Source organism: Macaca thibetana, chromosome 7 (assembly GCF_024542745.1).
Source record: "Macaca thibetana thibetana isolate TM-01 chromosome 7, ASM2454274v1, whole genome shotgun sequence".
NCBI lineage: Eukaryota > Metazoa > Chordata > Mammalia > Primates > Cercopithecidae > Macaca > Macaca thibetana.
The window spans coordinates 106349047-106373330 of NC_065584.1; the positions used below are offsets into that span (position 1 = coordinate 106349047).

At 49.8% G+C, this 24284-nt stretch overlaps 2 protein-coding genes across 8 annotated transcripts in view; both read right to left on the reverse strand.

Moving 5' to 3' along the window:
* Positions 1-6216: 6216 nt before the first annotated feature.
* Positions 6217-24284, reverse strand: part of RPS17 (ribosomal protein S17) — a 157113-nt gene continuing 139045 nt past the window's right edge. Inside the window, exons 2-6 of the mRNA XM_050796218.1 lie at positions 10233-10334; positions 9786-9937; positions 8688-8793; positions 8103-8168; positions 6217-6345 (exon numbers count right to left, since the gene is read on the reverse strand). Coding sequence (XP_050652175.1) covers positions 6265-6345; positions 8103-8168; positions 8688-8793; positions 9786-9937; positions 10233-10235 — 408 coding nt within the window. The 5' untranslated portion in view covers positions 10236-10334 and the 3' untranslated portion in view covers positions 6217-6264. The remainder of the gene's footprint in view (positions 6346-8102; positions 8169-8687; positions 8794-9785; positions 9938-10232; positions 10335-24284) is intronic.
* CPEB1 (cytoplasmic polyadenylation element binding protein 1) overlaps positions 13023-24284 on the reverse strand; it is a 99486-nt gene continuing 88224 nt past the window's right edge. For 4 of the 7 annotated variants that reach the window (XM_050796144.1, XM_050796143.1, XM_050796146.1 and 1 more), the window contains 7 exons: positions 23714-23827; positions 23300-23389; positions 22312-22448; positions 19327-19525; positions 17297-17391; positions 16591-16671; positions 13023-14499 (listed from right to left, as the gene is read on the reverse strand). In XM_050796144.1, coding sequence (XP_050652101.1) covers positions 14389-14499; positions 16591-16671; positions 17297-17391; positions 19327-19525; positions 22312-22448; positions 23300-23389; positions 23714-23827 — 827 coding nt within the window. In that variant the 3' untranslated portion in view covers positions 13023-14388. Of the gene's footprint in view, positions 14500-16590; positions 16672-17296; positions 17392-19326; positions 19526-22311; positions 22449-23284; positions 23390-23713; positions 23828-24284 lie in introns of all 7 variants that reach the window. The other 3 variants (XM_050796141.1, XM_050796140.1, XM_050796145.1) reach the window with 1 other exon arrangement.

Genomic DNA, 24284 nt, shown 5'->3' on the forward strand with positions numbered 1-24284 from the left:
CACCAAAGCAACTTTTCCCTGGGGGGCTCCCATCTTCTTATTCAGAGAGGCAGCTGAACCAGGACAGTGGGGCTAACAGTAGACCAAGTGAGGGCATGGGCTGCTGGGGTGACTCCCGCTTCCCCAGTATACACATTGAATTTGTGTAACATTCTGGAGGGTAGGGCCACCCCCTGTATTGTACCTAGTGGAGGTTGGAGCTGGCATAAGGAGAGGAGGTTCTAATAATTATTTGCAGCTGGGAAACTTATTTATTCCTAGCATAGGACAGAGGAAGGAGGCGGGGATGGGGTCGTGGCTCCCTTGGTGATGTGACTCCTGTTTATTTCACTTTTCATTGTGGAATAAATGGATTTAGCTATACTGCTCAGCCTGGTGTGTTCCCGTTTCCCTCACTGGGTCCTGCAGTTTGTCCCACAGAACGAGGAGCCCCAGAGTGTCTGAGCATGTCCAGCAGCTGGGCTGTTGGGGATCTTCCAGGCCTGTTACCTGTATGCTGCCTGGTGACACCTAGTGGACGTGACGGGGACTGCCATGGTGCCTAATGGGCACAGTCCCGCCCTGACAGCCAACAGGCTCAGAAGCCTGATCTAACTGTGGCCGGGAAGACAGATACCAGCACCCAAGGGCACTGACTTCCATCTACCCCAGGTGTCTTCCCTTCCGTCCGCCTGCCTCCCTCTCCTGCCTGCACTGGGTGGCCTGTTCTGTCTGTCCCTCCAGAGTGCAGGCTGCCCCTCAGTCTCCCTCCAGGCTGAGTTCATGACCCTGCCCCCTAGTGGCCAGAGCCGGCATCACAGGATAAGAACCAGCTAAGCTCCAGGGACTTTCCAGGAAATGTGTCCCTTGGAAAGGCTGTATAGACTTTTCACCACTCCCAACAGCACCCTAGAAATGGCTTGGCCTTTCCCCTCCCCTGAGCTCCACAGAGAACACAGCCAGCAGAGGACACATTGCCCGTCATCCAGAAATGGGTTTCTCAGCCGAGGGACAGAGGACTGGTAGAGACTGTCAGTCCACGCAGCTGCCTGCACAGCACCCCCATGCTTGGTGGAGGGTGGGAGGGATGGCGGGGGCTGGCTGTCCACATGACAGGCTCACTGGAGGTGGCACACTTTGGAGGGGCGATGTCAGGGGACGGCTTTCTCTTGTTGGGCCACAAGACTCCACAAGGACAGCATGGGGACTGATTCCCAGTGCTAGAGGCGAGGCCATCGGCCATGTATAGGTGTGCGCATATATATATGAGTATCGCTATTTACAGAACAGGGCAGGGGCATACCACAGAGGGGGCACAAGTTTTCGGCAACAGTCACAGCTGGAAGTGTCAGCTCACCACTACAACAGACTAAGTCACAGATGAAGGCTTTGGGGCTGGGGATCCACTGTCAAGTCACAGGACACCCGCCCAGGCAGGCTTGGAAAGAGAGGCCTCCGAGAAGAGGAGAGATCTGTTTAGAGGTCGAAGCAGGGCCTGGGACTCTCAGGACGGGATGGACTTGCCTGACCTGATCAGCGGGCAGTTGGAGAGAAGCAGAGAGAAAACGGGAGAGAGAAAAGGAAGCAGATTGCTGATGAGGCAAGCGCAGAGCATGGGCACAATGCAAGAGCTGTGTGAGGGCCAGGGAGGGGAGGGAGCAGGTGCGGGTGTGTAGTAAGGTTCCTGGAAAAGGGGCTGGAAGGGAAAAGGAAGGAAGATGGAAGGAAGAGCCGGAGCTTCACAGGTAGTGCCTGGGGGCTGCAGCGGCCCTCCACACCCCACATACGCCTCTCCCACGGCATCCAGGCAGTGCACCCACAGTTCAGACCAATGCTCAGTCCCCTCAGGCTTCCCTTTTCTCTGGTTACCCTGTCTTCCAACCCACTGGCCCAGGGCCACCCCTCACCTTGGGGAGCCCCAAGCAACAGCCACCAGGCCTGATAGGGAAGGAATACTGCTTGAACCAGGATGATGACGCTAAAAGGGATGGACGGTTGGAATGAGCGCCGGAGGCCCCTCTGGGCCATCAGAAAGCCCAGGACCCTCTGAGAGGACCCTTGGGTAGGCAAGGAGGGCAGGCAGCCAGGTGCCACTGGCCATAGATTTGTAAGTCTAAGAGGGAAGCCTCAGCTTGTTGGGGGACTGCAGGTCACATAGGTGAGGCTGGGCCCTTCCTGCAGAAAAAAGCAGAAGAGGGAGAGTCTGTGGCAGGAGAGGCGGGCAGGCTCACTGGACAGAGCTCAGCCAGGCCAGCAGGCACTGTGGTCTCCTTGGCTGAATAGCATAGGTGACCCCTAGGAGCAACAGGCCAAGGTGAGTGAGCCTGCTGGTCGGCGGTAGTGCTTCAGCGGGGGCCAGAGACCCTGCCTTCAGTCCACACGAGCAGCTATGATGGTACCTGGGAGGGAGGGAAGGGGGCTTTGTGTCCCTGCCCGGTCTGTGAAGTGTGTTGTGGGATGACCGTGTGCATGGGAGTCTCAAGGTTTTATCCTGGATCACCACTGGATTGCAACAAATAGAGGAGGTGGGACCCCGACTATCACCACCGCTCTGCAGTGGATTTGGCTCTCAGCACTCCCAGGCTGGGAGCTGGATACCTGCCCTGGCAGCATGACTCAGACTGCATGACAGGTACAGCGTGCCCAGGATGATGTTCCTAGACCTCTGGCCGCCTCAGAATCCAGCCCCACACACGACCCCCTCCAAGCTCCCACCATAAACCGCAAGCTCTCTGCCGTCTCTGACAGCTCCAGAGAGCACCCACGTCTGCCAGCCTGGGCATGGAGCCCGTTCCAAGAGCCCCCAGGCTCAGTCAGGGAGGCTGGGGGGGCTTTGGGACCGTGGGGACCAGCCCTGGTACCTGCGTCTGGCCGGGATGCTCTGCACCTGCAGCCAGGAGTCATCCACGGGCCCCTGTGGGCGTGCTGATGGTGGTCGTGTTGATGGTGGTCGTGTTGATGTCGCCAATGATGCTGAGCACCTCCGTCAGCATGTGGTGCATGCGCAGCATCTCGTCGCCCCACTGTGCCTGCTCTGCTGACTCCTCTATCAGTGTGTTCTGGTCCCCATGTGAGTACAGGTTGGACAGCAGCTGTTCTGGTCCCCATGTGAGTACAGGTTGGACAGCAGCTCCGAGATGAATTCCTTGGTCTGAGAGTGGGCAAAGAGGGAAGAAGGGTGGAACCTAATGCCTGTGCTGCCCTGGCCGCCCTGCTGGGCCCTGCTGGGACTGTGCGCTGGGCTTGGAGCCCTAAGTATGGCTTTTCAGATGTGGCTTCTACACCACTTAGACTCGAAGATCTGCCTCCCCACTGCCTTTTCTCACTCAGATGGGAACACTGAGGTCCAGAGGAAAAGTCACCTGTCCAAGGTTACAGATCTGGAAGAGGACCCAGGACCTATCATGCCACCAGGACACCTGTCTACTTGGTTTTTAAAAATTGTTTTTGGAGATAGGATCTTACTCTGTTGCCAGGTTGGAGTACAGTGGATGAGATCACTGCTTACTGCAGCCTCAACCTCCTGGGCTCAGTGATCCTCCAACGTCAGCCTGTCAAGTAGCTAGGACTACAGGCATGTGCCATCACCAAGCCCGGCTATTTTTAAAATTTGTGTGTACAGACCTGGACTCACTGTGTTGCCCAGGCTGGTCTCGAACTCCTGTGCTCAAGCGAACCTCCTGCCTTGGCCTCCCAAAGTGCTGGGATTACAGGCATGGGCCACTGTGCCCAGTCCCACGTTATATTTCCATGGGACAGCTCTGGTCTTGACTGTGCCTCCCTCCCTGGACCTGGTCCCAGAGGGCTGTTTGCCATCTCCCCCAGGCCAACATGGCCACCTGCATCCCCAGTGCCATAGGAGCCCCCTGCCCGCATGGGGCAGTGCATGCTCATTGTTGATCATGAGGTGCATGATGGTCCTTGTCATGAGACCAACCACGAGGTCCAGCACGGTCTTGTTGACAATGGCCATATAGGAGTCTACCAGGTTCTGGGTGGTCTCCTTTAAGATCTATTTGCTTAGAATAGTGTTTACTAGAGGTGAGGAAGGGTAAGGGGGAGGGGGTAGCCAAAGGTTGGCTAACAGGTTAACAGATACAAGAGTACATGGCTGAATGTGGTGGCTCACACACTGGTGTAATCCTAGCTCTCTGGGAGGCTGAGGGGAGAGGATCACTTGAGGTCAGGAGTTCATGGCCAGCCTGGGCAACATAGGAGACATTAGGGCTACAAAAAATTTAAAAATTAGCTATGCATGGTGGTCCATACCTGTGGTCCCGGCTACTAAAGCCCAAATTGAAGGACAAAATAAATCAATCACTTTTCACATTTTGTGAATGTGATCAAAATGTGACCAAGGACTCACTGAATTACATAGTATTATATCAATGTTACATTTCCTGATTTTGATCATTGCATTGTGGTTATATAAAATAATGTTCTTGTTCTGGAAGTAACACTGAAATATTTGGGAGCAAATGGGCAGATCTCCAACTTCAAGTGGAGCAGAAAAAAAGTTGTGTGTATACATATATATACACATATGTATTATATGTATATACACGTGTGTATATATATACACACACACATACATATACAAAGAATATATGGCCTGGCGCGGTGGCTCACGCCTATAATCCCAGCACTTTGGGAGGCCGATGCAGGTGAATCACCTGAGGTAGGGAGTTCAAGAACAGCCTGACCAACATGGAGAAACCCTGTCTCTACCAATAATACAAAATTAGCCGGGCGTGGTGGGCACCTGTAATCCCAGCTACTCGGGAGGCTGAGACAGGAGAATCACCTGAACCTGGGAAGTGGAGGTTGCAGTGAGCCAAGATCACACCATTGCACTCCAGCCTGGTCCACAAGAGCAGAACTCCGTCTCAAAAAAAAAAAAAAATAGCTTTGTGTGGTGGTGAGCGCCTGTAATCCCAGCTACTGGGGAGGCTGAGGCAGGAGAATCACTTGAACTAGGGAGTTGGAGGTTGCAGTGAGACAAGATCGTGCCACTGCACTCCAGCCTGGGTGACAGAGTGAGACTCTATCTACCGCTCCACCCCCCAAAAAAAGATAAAGCCATTGAAGCAAAATATGAACTAGTAAACTTGGGTGTTCTTTGTACTATTCTTCCAACTTCTCTGTAAGTTTGAAATTATACAAAAATTAAGTTACAAAACATATTTAAAATGTTTGCTGTATTTATCTGCTTGACAGAAGCAGATATGCAAGAATCACTTTAAGGCTAGAACTTTGCCATTTCCTGGCCGCTTTTTTTTTGAGACAGGGTCTCACTTCGTCGCCTAGATTGTAGTGCAGTGGCGTGATCTCGGCTCATTGCAACTTGCACCTCCAAGGCTTTGGCGGCCCTCCAACCTCAGCCTCCCAAGTAGCTGGACTACACATGCATATCACCATGCCCAGCTTATTTTCTACCTTTTTTGTAGAGGAGGTCTTGCTATTGCCCAGGCTGGTCTCCAACTCTCAGGCTCAAGCAATCCTTCCCACCTCAGTCTCCTCAAGTACTGGGATTACAGGTGTGAGCCACCATGCCCTGCCCGTTCTCTTGGACACCCGTCCACCAGCTAAGCTTGGCTCTCCAACAGCTCCTTCTCCCACTGGAGAAACACGGAGCCACCAACTTTCCTCATACGCAAGGGCATGAACCAACCAAGTGCAGCCCAGCTCCTGAGACGCACACACACACGCAGTTAACTGACAGCCTCAACAGAGATCCTAAAGCTCAGAGTCCAGGGCAGTCTACTCAGGCTGCAGCTGGTGAGTCTGCCTCCAGTTAGGCTGAAGCATCCCAGTATCATCAGTTCTCCCACATTTATTCACATTTGTTGAGATCTCTTATATTCCAGGCACTGGGCTCCACACTGGACACAAAGACACCACTTATCCTACCTCCCACTGACAGAAAAGTAAAACCCTGATACACGTGATAATCCTGTTGCTACCATCTCAATGTGGGCAAGTTGGCCCAAATTATGTGTACCGAGCAGGGGTTGAAGAGCCAGGGAAGCAGGGTGGGGCTGTCAAAGCAGCTTTCCAGGCTCATACTGCAGACCACTAGCCACACGCTCAGGCTTGCCCTTGCTCATTTACTAAACTCCGGTGAACCCATTCCCCATAGACAAGCAGCACCCGAATCCCAGGCAAGTGCCAGCTGATGTGTCACCTTGAGAGCTCCTGCCTTTACCCACACACAACTGCAAAGATGACACAGGCAAGGCTGTTGTCCCAGATTTATTGAAAATAATATAGCACTGCAGAAAAAATTCAAACAGGTCCCCGAGGTGTTTTGAAATTCATCCCAACTGTAGGCTGAGTGACCTGCAGGTTGGACAGACTGCCGAAGTCCTGGAACGAGAAAATGGATTCAGTGAGCAGTTACTGGTGAGATCTGTGGGTGGGCCCCAGAAGAAAACAGAGGGCCTTCTCCCTGCCCCTAGAGCCACAGCATTCTCAAGGAGGTCCAGAGGCTACCTGAAAGACCCTTTACTCTAAGAGCCAACAGGGGCCTCAATGCCTCCCACTTTTCCAGTGTGATCTTCCTTCAACACACACCTGACCGTGTGGTATCCCCATTTACAACTCTACGACTTTCACCCAATGTACCATACCATTTTCTGTTTTCACAACCCCTTCCTATCACTCAAAAACACCATTTCTCAATCTTGGCAATGTAGACATCCTGGGCTGGACATTCTTTGTTACAGGGAGCTGTCCTGTGCATTGCAGAAAGTTTAGCAACATCCTTGGCCTCTATCCATTAGAAATTAGCAGGTATCCCCTTGCTATGAGAACCAAAACAATGTGTCTGGACATTGCCAAATGTGCTCTAAGACAAAACTCTGTCCCTTTGAGAATACACAGTGCCACCTGCTTTGCAGGACCAGCCCCAGGTAACAGCTATTACTAATCTAATCAACGTTTGTGAAGGGCCCAAGTACACAAGGCACCAAGCAGAAGGGAGGGAGGCAAGAGCAGACCCTGCCCTCGCACAAGCTCAGGCTGGTGAGCAGGGCAAGAAGCCAAAGGGCCCACCTTATACCTGGAACTTCATGTCCTATTTGGTCCTCAGAAACCCATTTTAGTTTCAACAAAAAAGCTGCATTCAGCGCAGTGGTTATTTCAGGAGGAAAAGACCCACAGCGGGCTGTGCCTGTACTGGTGATGTTTTTCTGAAGCTGGGAAAGCACAATTGAGTTCATTTTGCTAATTACCTTTTTGAGTGCCTTAAACATTTAATGACTATAAAAATAGGAAAAATGAAGTTGTGCAAAATCACCAACTGCCCAATGGATTTTTTTTTTTTTGAGGCAGAGTCTCTCTCTGTCGCCCAGGCTGGAGTGCAGTGGGCGGATCTCAGCTCACTGCAAGCTCCGCCTCCTGGGTTCACGCCATTCTCCTGCCTCAGCCTCCCAAGTAGCTGGGACTACAGGCGCCCGCCACGTCGCCCGGCTAGTTTTTTGTATTTTTTAGTAGAGACGGAGTTTCACCGTGTTAGCTAGGATGGTCTCGATCTCCTAACCTCGTGATCCGCCCATCTCGGCCTCCCATAGTGCTGGGATTACAGGCTTGAGCCACCGCGCCCGGCCTGCCCAATGGATTTTTGAAGCCCATGCTTTCACCTAAGTATGCAAAAGGACTAAGATTAAGTCACAGAAGAAACATCAAAGTGCAATGAAGATACCCTGAATTACCTAAGTAGTGCCTTGTATGTACCTGGAAATGGACCAAAGCTCATTTCTGAGTGGTTAGCATGGAGACACCAAAGGAATACCATCACAGAAGAAAAGCAGGCAGAATGAAGACAGCCAGGGCTGACACAAAGGGGGCAACCTAAGCCAGCCATAAGACCAAGAACAGAAGCAGCCAAGAGAGAAAAGGTATCCTGAAAGCCACTAGATTTGGGAATCATGATCCTGAGGCGAGCAAACTCAATGCACACAACTTTCGCTACACCCATTATGAAAGCAGTCCAATTTAGTGGCTAGAAGTTTAGATGGGATTCCCAACTCTGCCACTTACTAGCTGGGTGACCTTGGATAGTAAGACCTACTGATGGTTTTTGACCAGGAAAATACCACTTTAGGAATCCACCAAACACTTACCAAAAGCTTCAGCATTTCCTTAGTGTCAGGATCTACTTCAATTATCTCCTGATCCAGGGCTGAGACCTAGAAGCAAACGAGATAGGCTCAACATACCAATCAATGAGATTATCACTCACCTCTCCTCCTCCTTTCCCCAGGTTCTTAAATATGGAGAAGAAGAGTTACACAAGGATAGCATTCCTCTCACAAGGCAAGCAGTCTCTACAGTATTACAGACCCCGATGACCTGTTCTTCTGGTCTTACCTTCCCATGCCCTCAATACTACTATTCAGTATTCAGAACACTTGAAGTCTTTGTTTACACCAAGGAATACTATATTAGGGGCAAATGAAAAACCCACGTGCCACGATAGCAGTCATCAAATCAACATTATTAAGGGCTCTCATGAAATATGGACTAAACTAGTTCCAAAAGAGCAGAATGGAGGCTAAGAAACTGATAGGGGGCTATGGGCACCTACAGCTGGTTAGGAAATGTATGGATAAAAGGTCTCAGATTCAGCTGAGGTCCCTTTGGAAGCTGGAACCCACAGCTTTATCATTCGAGGATTAGCCAGAAGCCCAATTATCCAGAAAGTTTACCTCGGGAACGTAATTGTCTCTCCTTTCTCTCTCCTCCTCCTGCAGCTTGATGGAGATACCTCTTACAGGGCCTCTCTGAATCCGCTTCATCAGATGGGTGACATAGCTACAAAGCACGCATAGCCAAAGAGAACAGTGAGAAAACAAATCAACTCCCACTTGGTACTCAGCACATGTGGATATATAAATAGCCGCTTTAGTTCTTTTCCACAGTGAGAAGGGAGAGGACTATACTGGGACCTCCTACACATAGAACCTCCACTGGTCTGAGCATTCCTTCCCTTTGGTTTCTCACTCACTATTCAAACTCTCCTTCATAGTGATCAACTCCCCCTCCCCCGCCCCGCCCCGCCCCGCCCCGCAGTTTCACGACCCTTCACAGCCTTCATTTTCTTTCTTCCAATTTCAAATTCACATAATTTGGCAATTAATACGTTGACTTTGGCACTATTCTTCCAGACCATATTCCTATAAATCTCTCGAACAGTAACTGCAACTGTGAAGAACGCATTAGAAGTTGACACCTAGCCGGGCACAGTGGCTCACGCCTGTAATCCCAACAATTTGGGAGGCCGGATCGCTTGAGGTCAGGAGTTCGAGACCAGCCTGGACAACATGGTGAAACCCATCTCTACTAAAAACACAAAAATTAGGCGGGCGTGGTGGCACGTGCCTGTGATCCCAGCTACTCGGAAGGCAGACGCAGGAGAATCGCTTGAACCCTGGAGGCAGAGGTTGCAGTGGGCCGAGATCGCGCCACTGCTCTAGCCTGGGCGCCAGGGCAAGATTCCCTCTCAAAAAAAAAAAAGAAAGAATAAAAAAGGAGAAGAAAAGAAAGCTGACACCTAAAAGCAACGTAGCTACAAGGCAAGAGGTCTGACGGTGACTACCTCCAACCCAGTGTCACCGCGGCCAGTCATGACACAAGCCTAAGTTCACAACGGAAATCCTGCACACGCAGAGCTCTAGCCCTGCTCCGGGACACCAGGGAGCTCAGGCTAACGAAACCACCACAGTACCGTCTCTTACAGAGTCGGAGGGCGGCAGAGCACATAAACAGGCCGCGGGGCCCCGGAGACCGAGGAAGCTCCGACTCACCCTGCTATCTTGTTGCGGAGCTTCTTGCTGGGGATAATGGCGATCTCCTCGCACACGCGCTTGTTCGTGTGGAAGTCGTTGCCCAGGCGCGTGTAATACTTCTCTATGATAACCCGGGCCGCCTTCTTCACGGTTTTGGTGCGAACGCGGCCCTGCGGGTGGAGAGCACAGGATCACTCACGAGCCAGTGCAACCTTTTGGGAAGAGTGCCGCACCGAGCCCCGGCGGGTGTGGTTGGGGACCGCCGACTGCGATGAGCCGGAGGGGGCCCGGCTGGGCACTGCCGGACGCCGGGCTCATTGCGGAAGCTGCCTTCCCGCTGCGCTCCAGCCTGACAGGGCTCCGCGCCCGCCCGGCCCAGGGCCTCTTTTTGTGGGCTGAAGACCGCGGTAAGCTGCAGATGGAAGACGATTATGGAGGATGCCGGCCTCGACCCAAAACACCTACCATGTTGGCGGGTCCTTGGTAAAGAGGAAACAGGAAGCACAGGCGAGGCCTATTAAAGCTTAGGCCAGAAAGCCGCTTCCGCCGGTACCGGGCGCGCTGAGCCTACTAGGGAGCCACACAGCGCCCCCTGGCGGAGTGGGGCGGAAGCGGCGGCGGCGCGCCCCTCCGGTGGGCGGGGTGTGTCCCGCCCCCGACGGCCCCTCCCTTTCCGCTCCCCGCTCCCTCTTGGTTGACTTGGGCTAGCTTCTCTCCCTCATCTGATTTTTAATGGGACCGCCCGTGTGCTGTGCTCTAGCGTAGGAGCGGTCCATCTCTTCCATACACGTCAGGGAGAGGAGAGGCATCCGATCCTCGGGAGGACCGAGAAAGGAAGGCGATCCAGGGCCGCGGAACAATGAAGTGCGGGATGACGGCCGCCCAGGGTCCCCACCCACTCCGCTGGCCAGAGACTTGGCAGGTAGAGACAGGGTGCGACTGGGAGAGACATATCTCATTTCTTCCGGGCCTTTGCTCAAATGTTTCCTTATCAGAGGGCTTTCCCTTCAGACTTAGGTAAAATAACTCCCTCACTATCCCTGCTTATATTTCCTAGCACTTGCCGTGTGACTCGGCTTATTTTTCTCAACTAGGGGTGAGCTCCATGACAGTAATGGTCATTTTGTTTAGCTAATTCCCACTGCTTGAACAGCGCCTAGCACACAGCAACCTCTCCAATATTGACATGAAGGGCCCAAATCACCTGCAGAACTCCCAGCACCTCAGGCACCCTCTCCAACCACCATCTTCAGGCTGTTCCTGCCATACCCATCCCCAAACCAGGGCCTTCCGAAGCCACCAGCTCAGGCTGCCCCGATGGGCCGCAGCCTAGTAGGGCCCTGCCCCTTCTTCCAACTCTGCTCCCTGGGCTGACAGCAGTCCTAGGCCCCTACCTGATAGGGGAAGGCTGAGCTGGCCAGGCTGGATGAGTTAAGCAGCCCAGGGCTGTGCCTCATTCCTCAACGCACCTTAGGTACTCCAGTCGGACTCTCGACTGGGGATGGAAACCTGAAGGGCAGGAAACCCTGGCACCAAAAGTAGCACTGGGACAAAATAAAAGGCCAGAATCTCAGAATTGCGGGAGCAAACTTCCCATCAAGCTGCTGTCAGGCCCGAAGTGAAAGATCAGGGTTTTTTTTTTTTTTTTTTTTTTTTTTTGAGACGTAGTCTTCCTGTCGCCCACGCTGGAGTGCAGTGGCGCGGTATCAGCTCACTGCAACCTCTGCCTCCCAAGTTCAAGCGATTCTCCTGCCTCAGCCTCCCAAGTAGCTGGGATTACAGGCGTATGCCACCACGCCCGGCTAATTTTTGTATACTTTTTTAGTAGAGCCGGGGTTTCGCCATTTTGGCTAGGCTGGTCTCCAACTTCTGACCTCAGGTGATCCGCCCGCCCTCGTCCTCCCAAAGTGCTGGGATTACAGGTGTGAGCCTTTGCACCCGGCCAGCCTTTTTTTTTTTTTTTTTTTTTTTTTTTTTTTTGAGATAGTCTTGCTCAGTTGCCCAGGCTTCAGTGAAGTGACACGGTTAACAGCTCACTGCAGCCTCAATTTCCTGGGCTCACATGATACTCCTGCCCCAGCCTCCCCAGTAGCTGGAACTATAAGCACACACCACCATGCCTGGCTAATTTTTTTTTTTGTAGAGATGGGGTCTCCCTATGTTGCTCAGGCTGGTCTCAAACCCCTAGGGCTCAAGCAATCCTCTTGCCTCAGCCTCCCACAGTGCTGAGATTATAAGCGTGAGCCAGTGTGCCCAGTCTGGCCTCCCCTTTTATTTTTTGAGACGGAGTCTCACTCTATTGCCCAGGCTGGAGTGCAGTGGCATGGTCTGGGCTCACTGCAACCTCTGCCTCCCGGGTTCAAGTGATTCTCCTGCCTCAGCCTCCCAAGTAGCTGCGATTACAAGCGCCTGCCACCACACCCGGCTAATTTTTTGTATTTTCAATAGAGACGGGGTTTCACCATGTTGGCCAGGCTGGTCTCAAAATCCTGACCTCGTGATCTGCCCATCTTGGCCTCCCAAAGTGCTGGGATTACAGGCCTGAGCCACCGTGCCCGGCCAGGCCTCTCATTTTGTGAGGAGACTCCCCCACCTTGCCCAATAGTTCTTGCACCTCTCTCACAAGAGCCAGCTTCAGTATGCCGGGTTCCCTCTACCTCAGACTAAGTTGGAGGTTCCCAAAGAATCAGTCCAACAGCTGGGCCCAGGCCAACTCGACTGGGAAAAAAAAAAAAAAAAATCAGCAGACCTTGCCACAGATCCTGTGAGCTCTAAAAAAGTTCAATTGACAGGGCTCTCTGAACAGCAAAAACCAAATCATTCCCTCTCAGAAAGGAACTCAGTCATCATAGGTGGGTCCAAGAGGATGAGCAGCCTCTGAAGAAGTAATAAGCCAAGAATTGCAGGAGAAGCTGAGAACAAGTGGCTTCTGCTGGCCCATGAGCAGCTGTGCCTCCAGCATTCTCCAGGCTGGGCCTGGAGGCTGTGAGGACCCCTGAGAAGCTAAGATGTGAGGACTTTTTATATTTGGGCTAGAAGCACCCACCCACTGGAGAGGCATCTCCAAAATGTATTTGATGATAGAAAGGACCAAGAAGTACTCACAGGGCAGGTCTCCCACATGGTCCCACTATTATCCTGGGCCGGGATCCCATCACAGAAATCCAAGGAAACAAGCTACGGCTGCGCCATTACTCCCTTACTCCCCATTAGCCCCCTGCTCCCAGACCTCAAACACAGAGACAAAACCAGAACTCTGCTGCAACGTGTTTATTATGTGCCAAAAAAACTACACCACAGCTTACTCCACACATCTGTAGGAGAGTGCAGTCTTGCCTGCATATACTACAATGAGGTAGAGACTTCACACACAGCTTCACAAAACCCACAGAGTAGCTGGGATATGCAACAATGCAACATCAGCTCAGCAGGAGGGAGGGGTTATGACACTGGTTCTTTGGCACACAGCTTCCCTAGGAGGGGCAAGTAGTTTTTGTGTTTTCTTTTTCAAAAAAAAAGGAAAGAAAAAAGTCAAGTTTTCAAATTCCAGTAGCATTTCAGTCAACTGCAACTGTTATCTCATACATTCCTCAAATTAAAGATATAAGGGAAGGGTACTTGTCCCCTCTAAGAGAAAGGGCTCCTGTGAGCCTTCATCTGCCCCCACTGAAAAGCAGCCCTTTTTAGCTCAGTTACAAAAGAAAAAAGTCCTGTGACTTTGTGATTAAAAACTTCTATCAACCCCACCCCCCCACATAAGTGCAACTTAAGGAGGTGCAATAAACCATTTAAAACTATATACAGCAGCCGCTCAAACACCGTTTATCCGGTCCAGTTTCAAATAAAACAAAAACATTTTTTTTTCTTGGTTGCAAATGCCTTGATTTGCAACTGTGAGAAACAGTGACCAGCAGTCCCCCAGACACAAATTGGCTATAATGTTAAAAGCTGCCAGGAAAGAAAAAATATCTTGTTCCAAACGACTTAAAAACTGTTTTTAAGGAGTGTAAAAAGGAACCGGTAAAAACCCTCGAGCGTAAAATATGAAATATGATTTTGGTTTAAATGAAGAGCAAAGTCTCCTTATTGTTTACAGTAAAAAACACCAGCTGAACACTCAGTTTATGCCGTTCAGGTGGGGGTTAAATAAATGGAAAGGCACTGTATGGCAACTGCAAGAATGAAACCAATGAGACCTGCGCATCATCACCATCAGTATTGCAAGGAATGTAAAAAAGCGCTTTTAATAAATAAACCTAGGTGTAGGCATCCGTGTAAATACCTCAATACCTTCTGGACACGTAGTTCTTTTTTTTTTTTTTTTCCCCGCTTTTCATCTGCAAAATGAGGAACTAAAATCTGGGAAAACTACAGAGTCGCTTGGAGGGTAAGCCAGAGAGTCCTTGCCCCTGGCATACCCCCTGAAAACAAAACCCGACAAAACTCAATGTGCATTAATTAGTGCAGAAACAAAGACAGATTCAGCAAGTGCAAAGGTGACTACAATTTTCCCTTGTCCTCGGGAAGCCAGCTCCCTGGTCGCCAATGGCAGGGTGGTGCAGGCTGCTTGCCTGACCTGCCAGCTTCAGGCGCCACAGGCCACTGGGCAAGGCCAGCTCCTCTAGCTGGAATCTCGGTTCTTCTGGTTCCGCATCAGGGGGCTGTGGTGGCGCAGGCCCTCCATGCTGTGCCGCCAGTGCCAGCAGCTCCGGCAGAAGTATTTGAAGCAGACCTGGGTTGAGGGAACAAAAAGGAGGATGCCATAATGCCTGTGTCAGCACCAGACAAAGGAGCTGTTGCATGAGCTGCTTGTTCTGTTTGGAGAAGGGGTGGGAGACTCCCGATGGCCTCTATGGATTAGAAGAGATGGTCCCTAGAAGCGCTCTCACCCCAACACAGAAGCCTGATTAACTATGGCAAACCCGCCATCCTTGTTACAGGTCCCCTTAATTAAACATGTCGGGCTCCTAGTGTGTACAGAGACCATGCTAGTTTCTCTTATCTCCTCTAACCATGACAGCCGCTGTCCTGTTCCCCTGCCCTTCTCACCTCCTACAAAGTAGTTGTATCACATGGTTGCTAACATGGAGAATGTATAAAGACACTGACAACAAATTCTAATGCTAGGCAACATCCTGCTTTCTTCCCATTAAGTGAGGAGAGGTGACTGGGTTTGTTTCTCAGTCTAGTCCCATCTCTGGGTTGCTGTGTAACCTCAGGCAAGCCACTAATGTCTGAGCAGTTATCTGACTATGGAGATTATCTGTGAAAGATCCAGATCCATAAAAGCCTGGTAGATGAGCCTGATCAGAGAGATACTCGTTCTCAGGCTTTAGCTAACAATCCAAACTTAACTTCAAACTCTCACTTGAGAGCCTCGGTTTAACCATATACAGGAGACTCCAAATCTGAGCAATGGCATTACTGCAAAAAAATTTTAAATAAAATTTAAAAAGCACCCACTAAGCATGGATGGACTGCTGCTGGTGTCCTAAGAGGTTCCAAACTTCCCCTAACACCTGTCAAAGGATGATGCTGACTAGCAGCACTGACACCACTTGGATACTTGTTGGAAACATGGAATCTCAGGGTCCATCCCAAACCCATCGAATCAGAATCTAAGATCCTCAGGTGATGTGTCTGTAATTAAGGTTTGAGAAGCACTGCCAAACGCATCCAGATCCACATTCCATCACCCAGGAACATTCAATAGAAAGCCACCTCGCTGCTTTCTGCCTGTCACTGACACCTGTGGGTAAAGCCCAGGTGCAAATATCAAAGTCGTCCAGAAGTTCAGATGCAAAGGAGGAGGAAGCCCTTGAGTAGAGAAAAAATCAGCTTAGAAGGCCTCAGGGTTAGAGCAGCTGAGCCTGGCTTCTACGTACTGCTGATCATACCCAGTCAGGCTTCTATCATCTATAAAACCACCTCTCAGCAATAGTGGCATACTGCATAGCAACATCCCAGGCAAGAAAAAGGCCAAAGTATAAAGACTCAATTCAACATATTTTCCTAAGAGTTCTGGATAAAGCTATCTAAAGTGTGTCCCTGGTTTGACCTTCAGCAAACATTACTGCTGCCTCCTCTATGCTCTCAGACAACACAAGGTACCTCGGAACTCCAACATTCAATGTCATGAAGTTGGCGTAAAAAAAATTTTTTTTTTTTTTTTTTTGACACGGAGTCTCGCTCTGCCCTAGACTGAAGTGCAGTGGCGTGATCTCAGCTCACTGCAACCTCTGCCTCCTGGGTTCAAGCTATTCGCCTGCCTCAGCCTTCTGAGTAGCTGGGATTACAGGCACACACCACCATGCCAGGCTAATTTTTTTTTTTTTTTTTTTTTTTTTTTTTTTGAGACGGAGTCTCGCTCTGTCGCCAGGGCTGGAGCGCAGTGGCCGGATCTCAGCTCACTGCAAGCTCCGCCTCCCGGGTTTACGCCATTCTCCTGCCTCAGCCTCCTGTGTAGCTGGGACTACAGGCCCCCGCCACCTCGCCCGGCTAGTTTTTTGTATTTTTTTAGTAGAGACGGGGTTTCACCGTGTTCGCCAGGATGGTCTCGATCTCCTGACCTCGTGATCCGCCCGTCTCGGCCTCCCAAAGTGCTGGGATTACAGGCTTGAGCCACCGCGCCCGGCCGCCAGGCTAATTTTTGTATTTTTAGTACAGACGGGGTTTCACCATGTTGGCCAGGCTGGTCTCAAACTCCTGACCTCAGGATCCGCCCGCCTCAGCCTCCCAAAGTGCTGGGATTACAGGTGTGAACCACCACACCCAGCAAACAATTTTTAATTGAGGGCAGGGACTTCACAGACATCGGACCCACCTGATCTCGACAGAAGAAAGGACCAGGCTGAGAACTGCAGATATGACACAGAGAATCTTCTAGGTAGGGGTCAATCTGAACCTGCACGAAAGCAAAATAAGATGACGAAGTGGCTCTTCTTACCAGGAGGCTCAATAGGCTATAGAAGAAGTACATATTATTGGCCACACACAGGAATGCAGGATATCGGAATGCAGGTTATTTGCCTGTTTTAAAGGAGGCTTGCAGAGAATTATGGGCCTGAAGCACAGAAAGGGGTTCTAGAGAGCAGACTCCTACACCAAGAAGAGTCAGGCTGGATGCCTCTGGAATTCAGGCAACCACACACCTTAATATGCCTGGTCCTCTCGGCAAACTGTACCTCAGCCCTCTATCAATTAGCAATATGAGCAAGTGTTCAGAGGATTCCCGAAAGGTTGGAAAATGGGAAGTCAGGCTACTCAGCAATGCCAGAGAAATACCACAGTGAGGGAAGGCACCCTACACACTAAAGAGGCTCAACAGTCCCAGTTCCCTTCCTCCTGGGTGTACAAAGACCAAGCCCACTCCCAAACCCTAACCTCAATGTTAATTCTCTGGAGTTTGGCTCACTTCCCTAAACACACCCAGCACAAACACAGCTTCAGGTCTCAGGCCTGCCCTGGGTAGTAACTGCCCAAATCCCTCTCATATACTCCAGAGTAAGGGCATAAACCAGCCAACTCACCTTCTTTGTGAACTTGGTGGTTTTGATCTCCACAAAAGCAGCGCTGACTGCTTTCAGGTAACTCCGTTGGTTATTGAAAGTCACACGACCAGATCCTAGGACAACAGACACAAGTTTCCCTTCTAACCAAATTCTCCCAAATGCTACTCTTTTAAAATGCAGGAAACCCTTTATGATACCAGTGCTGTCCAACAGAAATCTAATGTGAGCTACGATGTTACTTTATTTATTTTTTGAGACAGGGTCTCCCTCTGTCACCCAGGCTGGAGTATAATGGCGTGATCTCAGCTCCCTGCAACCTCTGCATCCCGGGATCAAACAATCCTCCTGCCTCAGCCTCCCAAGTAGCTGGGACTACAGGCATGAACCACCACGCCTGGCTAATTTTTGTATTTTTTGTAGAGCCAGGGTTTCACCATATTGTCCAGGCTGGTCTCGAACTCCTGGACTCAAACAATCCGCCCACCTCGGCCTCCCGAAGTGCTGGGATTATAGCCATAAGCCGTCACGGCCAGCCCTTATGTAATTTTAAATTTTCTAGTCATCACATTGACATTTTAAAGTGGTGACATTAATTTTAATAATATATTTTATTGGCTGGGCACGATGGCTCACGCCTGTAATCCCAGCACTTTGGGAGGCCAAGGTGGGCAGATCATGAGGTCAAGAGATGGAGAACATCCTGGCCAACATGGTGAAACCCTGTCGCCACTAAAAATACAAAAATTAGCTGAGCGTGGTGGCAGACGCCTGTAGTCCCAGCTACTCAGGAGGCTGAGGCAGGAGAATCACTTGAACCCAGAAGGCAGAGGCTGCAGTGAGCCGAGATCACACCACAGTACTCCAGCACGGCAACAGAGTGAGACTCCATCTCAAAAAAAAAAAAAATTTTTATTTAACCCTGTATGTTAAAAATATTATTTCCAAATGTGACAACAGCCATGTTTCCAAAACTCAATGGGGCCACATTTAGCTGGTGGCTACCATATTCGTACCATATTTGACAGTGGAGATCATGTTAGCACAAACCATTCAGGAATGGGGGAAGAATTTGCTGATCAAGATGGCAGGGCAGGGCAGGGCAGGGCAGGGCAGGGCAGGGACGGGACTCCTTCAGTGCAGGTAGAAGCATAGGCAAGGTTAAAGGTTTCAGAGTGGAAGCCAAGATGCAGATAGAACACTTGTCTGAAGGGTAAGCCCAGCAGTTGAACTGAACCTCTCCTAGCCTGGAGGCACTCTGGAGACCTATTAGGAGAGCTGGAAGAAGCCCCATCCTGCCAAGTGCCTCCTCCGCTCCTGCCGCTTCTGAAGTCCCTGTTCTCAATCTGCTGCACAGCATTGGTAAGTACACGGTGCTCCTTCCTGACCAGATTCAGTGTGGGTGTGAAGACTAAGCATTTGGGGAGGTGGGTTAGCCACATCTTAATCACAGAGTTCAGGCTCTGCTCTACCTCCATACCCCATCATTGACATTTTGCCAGGACTAGTGAATTGACCTCCTTTCTCAGAGGAGCTGATCAAAACCTAGTGGTAAAGCCCACAGACTTCTGAGTTAGGGAAGCACAGGCCACACTCTGTTGCCTGACTCACTCAGAAAGTCCTCCTCCAGCCTGACCTGGTCTCTGACCTTAGATAATGCCAGAGCTTTTCAAGAACTTTTAATAAAAGAAACCGGGCAAGTACAGAGAATTGCAGCCTTTTCCTGAACACCTGTTGTCTGTTCCAAACTGGTTTGGCTGTAAACTCTAAGCTTCCAACAAAGTTCCTACACCTCACTCTCACTTCTTATCACCTCTTGTAGTCTCCAACTGCTTTTTCTCCCACTGCATGGTCTGAGATGGTGGGTAGAGGGGTAGATACAGAAGGGCCAGTACTCGTGACTTGTCTAGAAAAAGATATTAAGGTGCTGGTATATGCTGATCTGCAGACCTGGGTCAGGCCTCTCTCCTCACTCCCATGGGGAAGTATCACAATCTTGGTCTACTCCCAGGGGCCAACCAAGCTTTAGCACACAGAAGTGGGACACTTACCAATGGGATACTTGTGCTTATCTGTGTCAATCCCAGCATACACCACTCCACCAAATAGGTCGTTCAAGATGGCTGCCAGGGCCTCAGCATTTAGCATTCCATGCAGAGCACCAACAAACACCGTCCTGCTGGGGTCAAGCCTCTGAGATGGGCTCCGGACAAAGTTACTGTCGGCTAATACCCAGGGGATCACCTGCACCTGAAAACCACCCAAAGGTGTATCAGCCCGGGCAGAGAGCCACAGAGAGAGAGGCGCTTGCATGGCAAGGCACACGCTCTGGAGATACTGAAGCTGGGCTGCTAAGGCCCTTACAGGGGTGAAAAGGTGTTGTTGCCCAGTCTCAGGCACACAGGCATCCAATAAACCACCCTTACTCCACCCCAACTGGAGTTGAATTTTACTGAGTCCATGTGTCCAGAATGGTACAAGTGGACAGATTACTCACTCATGCTGGAGAGTAAGCAAAAAAGTACCACATGACCAAACCCAGGAGCCCAGCATTCTATTTCAACTTCCAACTGTGAGGTTCCAACAAAGGGCCGTGGACACTGATGAAAAGAGCATAATCTGAGGTCCTCAAGAAAGGAAGGACTCACAGAGAAATTAAAGGCTAGGATCCTAAAGGACAGAGGGATGGGAGTACTTATGATATTTATATGAGATGGTTACTGGCCCAGCCTAGGCTTCAGAGAGTTTGTGCCCAGAGCAGTGGAAATGACTGAAGAGAGGCTGGGTAGAAAGTCACATACAAGATCCCTGGAGTCTTGAAGGGCTGGGGCTGACCGTGTCCTTTGCCTCTGAATCTCCTGAACCTGGAACAAAACCTGGTAGAGCAAGTGTAGGACTCCAGAACGAAGTGAAGATCTAAAAATATGTCTTGAAGCAGGAAGAGATCTGAGGCAGAAACCAGCAAGGAGGCAAAAACAGTACTTTCAAAGGACAGGTGATTCAGACTTGGATAAGGCTGGTGGCAATGAGCAGAGAACAGGCCAAGACCAAAGAGATTCTTCAACAGAGAGTCTGCAGTACTCAGATGGCATAAGCAGGATGGGCAAGCAAGGAAGAATCAGGCCTGGTAGGTGCTGGGCCTACACAGTCGTGGGATGAGAGGACCTGGCAGAAGTTACGAGAGGGGAGCCAATTTCACTGGAAGATGAAAAAGCCCATTTTGCCCACAAAAGAGTTTGGGATTACAAGACATCCTGAAGGAGGGTACCACAGGAAGGTGGGGCTCAGGTAGGACATGAGGCTAGAAAGGTGAATCTGGGTCTAAAGATGAGAGGAGCCACAAAAGTGAGTCATTTATCTGAACTAGAAAAGAAGATAGGAGGGAGTCAAAGATTGGCTATACTGGTGCTGGCGGGGAGGGGAACGCAAAGGAAAAAGTCAGAGAGGAAGGAGAACCGCATCAGCCTATAGCCAGTGAATCAAAGAAAGATTAAATCCCTGTAGGCGAAGAGGAGGGAATGGGAGACAGGATGGTGTCAACAGGGGCACTGAGGAAGGGGAGGGGCTCTGTGATATGCATATGGCCATCTCTGGTTGTGAAAGCAGGAGGGGAGGAAGGAGCATGTTAAGTAAGTCCTAGAACATTTACTAAGGTGAGATGACTACACAAGCTCCACACAGTAAGGAAGCAGATAAGATACAGAAGCTGTGGGTCACTGTGGGTAGCCAGAGGACGAGCCTGCCCTCTCAATAACGCAGAACAAGAGCCAGCTTTGTTACATGGATTTATTTTAAATCTAATGTGACCATCCCAATAAAATAGGCATTTCCCCTCTTACCTTATAGATTGTTTTTAGAGAAGCTTTAAGGTTCACAGTAAATCTGAGCAGAAAGTACGGGGATTTCCCAAATACTCTCTGCCCCCACACTTGTGTGACTTCTCCACTATCAGGATCCCGCATGCGAGTGGAACATTTGTTTATACTGACACATCATCACCACTCAAAGTCCATGGTTTACATCAGGGTTCACTCTTGGTGTTTGTTTTACATTCTATGGGTTTGAACCAAAGTATAATGACATGTATCCACCATATACAGAATAGTTTCACTGATTCATCCCTTCATGCTAAACCCCTGGCAATCACTGATCTTTTTACTAAAATAGGCATTTTCGTTTCCCATTTTATAGAAGAGAAGAGGAAACAAAGTTTCAGAGATATTAAATGTCTAGTCCTATGTCACAAAAGTTGTGTGCTCTTGAATCTGATTTTAACACCACACTGATTCCGGAGCTCAAAACGTGCTTTGACAAGTGATTCTCAAACACTATCCACTAGATCCACTTGGGGATCTTTGTTCAGTTGGAGATTCCTAAATTCCACCCAGAGTGATTCAGTAAGTCTGGGATAAGGCCCAAGAATGAGCAATGAGATCCCCAGGTGAGATAAACTCGTTAGAGACCCATGCTGCCAAGGATACATAAGGCTGATATTAGAAAAGACGTAGGAAGAGAGAATCTTATGGGGAAAACCCACAAAACTAAATAAAGCCCCGAATGAGAATGAAGAAGTGACCCACAGGTGGATGTGGGCTAAAGAGGAATTCACCCCCACAGACTGGGAGGTAAGAAGGCACAGGAAGGGCAGGACCAGGGAAAAACAGCTGTAGGTTTATCAGTTAAGTACAAGTAGAGAAGTCTGCTGTTCTCAATTTCAATTCTAAGACAAGAGGTTTAAAACTAAAGTGTTGGCTTCAAGAAAGAAGAGTAGAGTAAAGGCTGGGAGACAGTTTGATTACCATGGGCAGGCACGCCCATGTGTGCATGCACATACCCCATTAAGGCCCAAAGGTTGCTTTCTTTTCTTTTTTATATAATTGAGAGGATACTGCTATTTTATTGTGGGAGAAGAAGAGCCTTCTTGCCTCAGCAGGAATACTCCTTGCCTGCAGCCTACCTATCCACCTACCCCAAGAAAATCCAGTGCCTCAATATGCCAAGAACCTTGATCTAGAAAGGACATCATGCTAACTCACCTCCTTGCAGCGCATCCTTCGGCTGGACATCTTGAAATAATATTCACTCAGGCCATCTGGGCTCAGCGGGTCATGAGAGCAAGCCTGAAGCAAGGCTCGGACAGACTTCTCCAGTTCGAAGACCAGATACACATACCCTATTCCCAATGAGAGGAAAAATCACATTAATATCCCTTAGGTGGCCACTCCTCAGCCTTGGCTTTGCAGCAGGGAGTTTCTTCCAAGAAAGAAGGCCTTGTGTATAAGATACATTTTTGTTTTACTCCTGAAAAGTCTTGTTGAGTGGAAGCATTTGCTATGCAGATGCCCAGGGTTGTTGGCCTCCCTCCCACCCTGGTGAAGGAAAGGACTGGCAAGCTGAGACAGAGAGATCCCACCATTACCACAGCTCTCTATGCCAGAACACACAGCATGTTCAGGTCAGCAGAGCCAGGCTTTCCTGGGGGCAGGAAGGATGGCAGTTATTGCTTTAAATGCCTACTTAAACCATTAGTTCAGTTCAATGAAGATGGAGCAGGGTGAAAATAGCAGCTGCTCCTTTCTACAGGGAGGGGATCTCATTTCAGACCAGTGAGGAATCAGATGCTTGGTCCTCATTCCTGCCAACTCCAAAGGGACTTCAGAATTAGGTCAGGCAACAACGTAACTGGGCAGGACAGGCAGGCAAGGGAAAGCTTTTCAAACGCCTTATTTTGAGAGGAAAGGTGCTGCTTGGGTTCAGGTTTAGACAGAAGTGTACAAGGAAGGGGTTTCAGAGGCAGCTCCCACTGCTGTGTAAGTCTGGACAGATGCAACATTAGCTCCGAAGAAATAGAGGGACGTGTTAGGTTGAAGAGAAAGTGCTGACAGATGACAGGTCTGTGCCCTGGAGTGCCCACCATGTTACCAACATGCAGCTGTGACATCCCAGCACCCATAGGTGCAGTTATGTTCTAGGGAAGGGAAAAAAAAGCTCCTACCATGTCTTTATTACCTTTAGGCATATTACCTTTGGGAGGACACCGGGGGTGCTTGCCATCCTTACCAGGCCACTCCACACTCAAAGAGCCAAAAACACGGAAGGTGTTAACTAATCCAGCTGCAAAGAGACAGAAAACAATAGCAGAAGCTGAGGAACCATCCTTCCCAGTAAAGACGCAAACACAGAATCACCAGCATTCTCCTCCCTGGCTCATCCCCACTGACTGACAACTCAGAAATGGATGCTGATCTCCGGTGTAAGCTCCCGACATAGGAGCACTATGGGGGTATATGAAATGCACCTCTCCCCTCAGACACTTATGTAATACCCCTGAACTCAGGCAGGGAATTCAGCCCCTGGCCTCAATTCCAAGTTTCATGCTCCTGAAAGACATGCCCCACCCTTCTACTCTTAAAGCAGGAGGTCTTAGAGACAGCTCACCTTCTGTAATATCCCAAGGAACACCTCCTAGAAACACCTTGCAAGAGTAGATGGGGTTCTTATAGTTCCGGGGAGGAAGCTGGCCACTCCAGGTACAGGTGGCTTCATTCACAGCTTTGGTAGATGGCAAAGAGATAAACAGGGGAGGTTAGAAAATCAGCAAAGCCACCACTCTTCCCTGGGGTGAGCTTGTCCAGTAAGAACCTGACTGGCCACAATCCTTGCCCAGATGCCTGAGAGAATATCCATGATTATTCCGAAAAGCAAGAAACCTATGTCTCACCAATCCACTCAGTCAAGTATGATAATCCTACTTTGCTAATTCTGTCCCCACTAAAATGGAAAGGAATGCCAAGCCAGATGTGTAGGGTAAAAATTTACACCCCATGTTATTTTCAAACATTCAACTAATATGCTAACCACAAAGCAGTTTTATCTTATTGCTTACAGTACTACTAATTCATAATTACTTGAAAATAAACAGAGCAATAGAACATCTTACAGGCTTACTGGTACAAATGGGCCTTCTCCCCAATGTTCAAATGAGAAACATTCTATTCTGTTTCCCTGT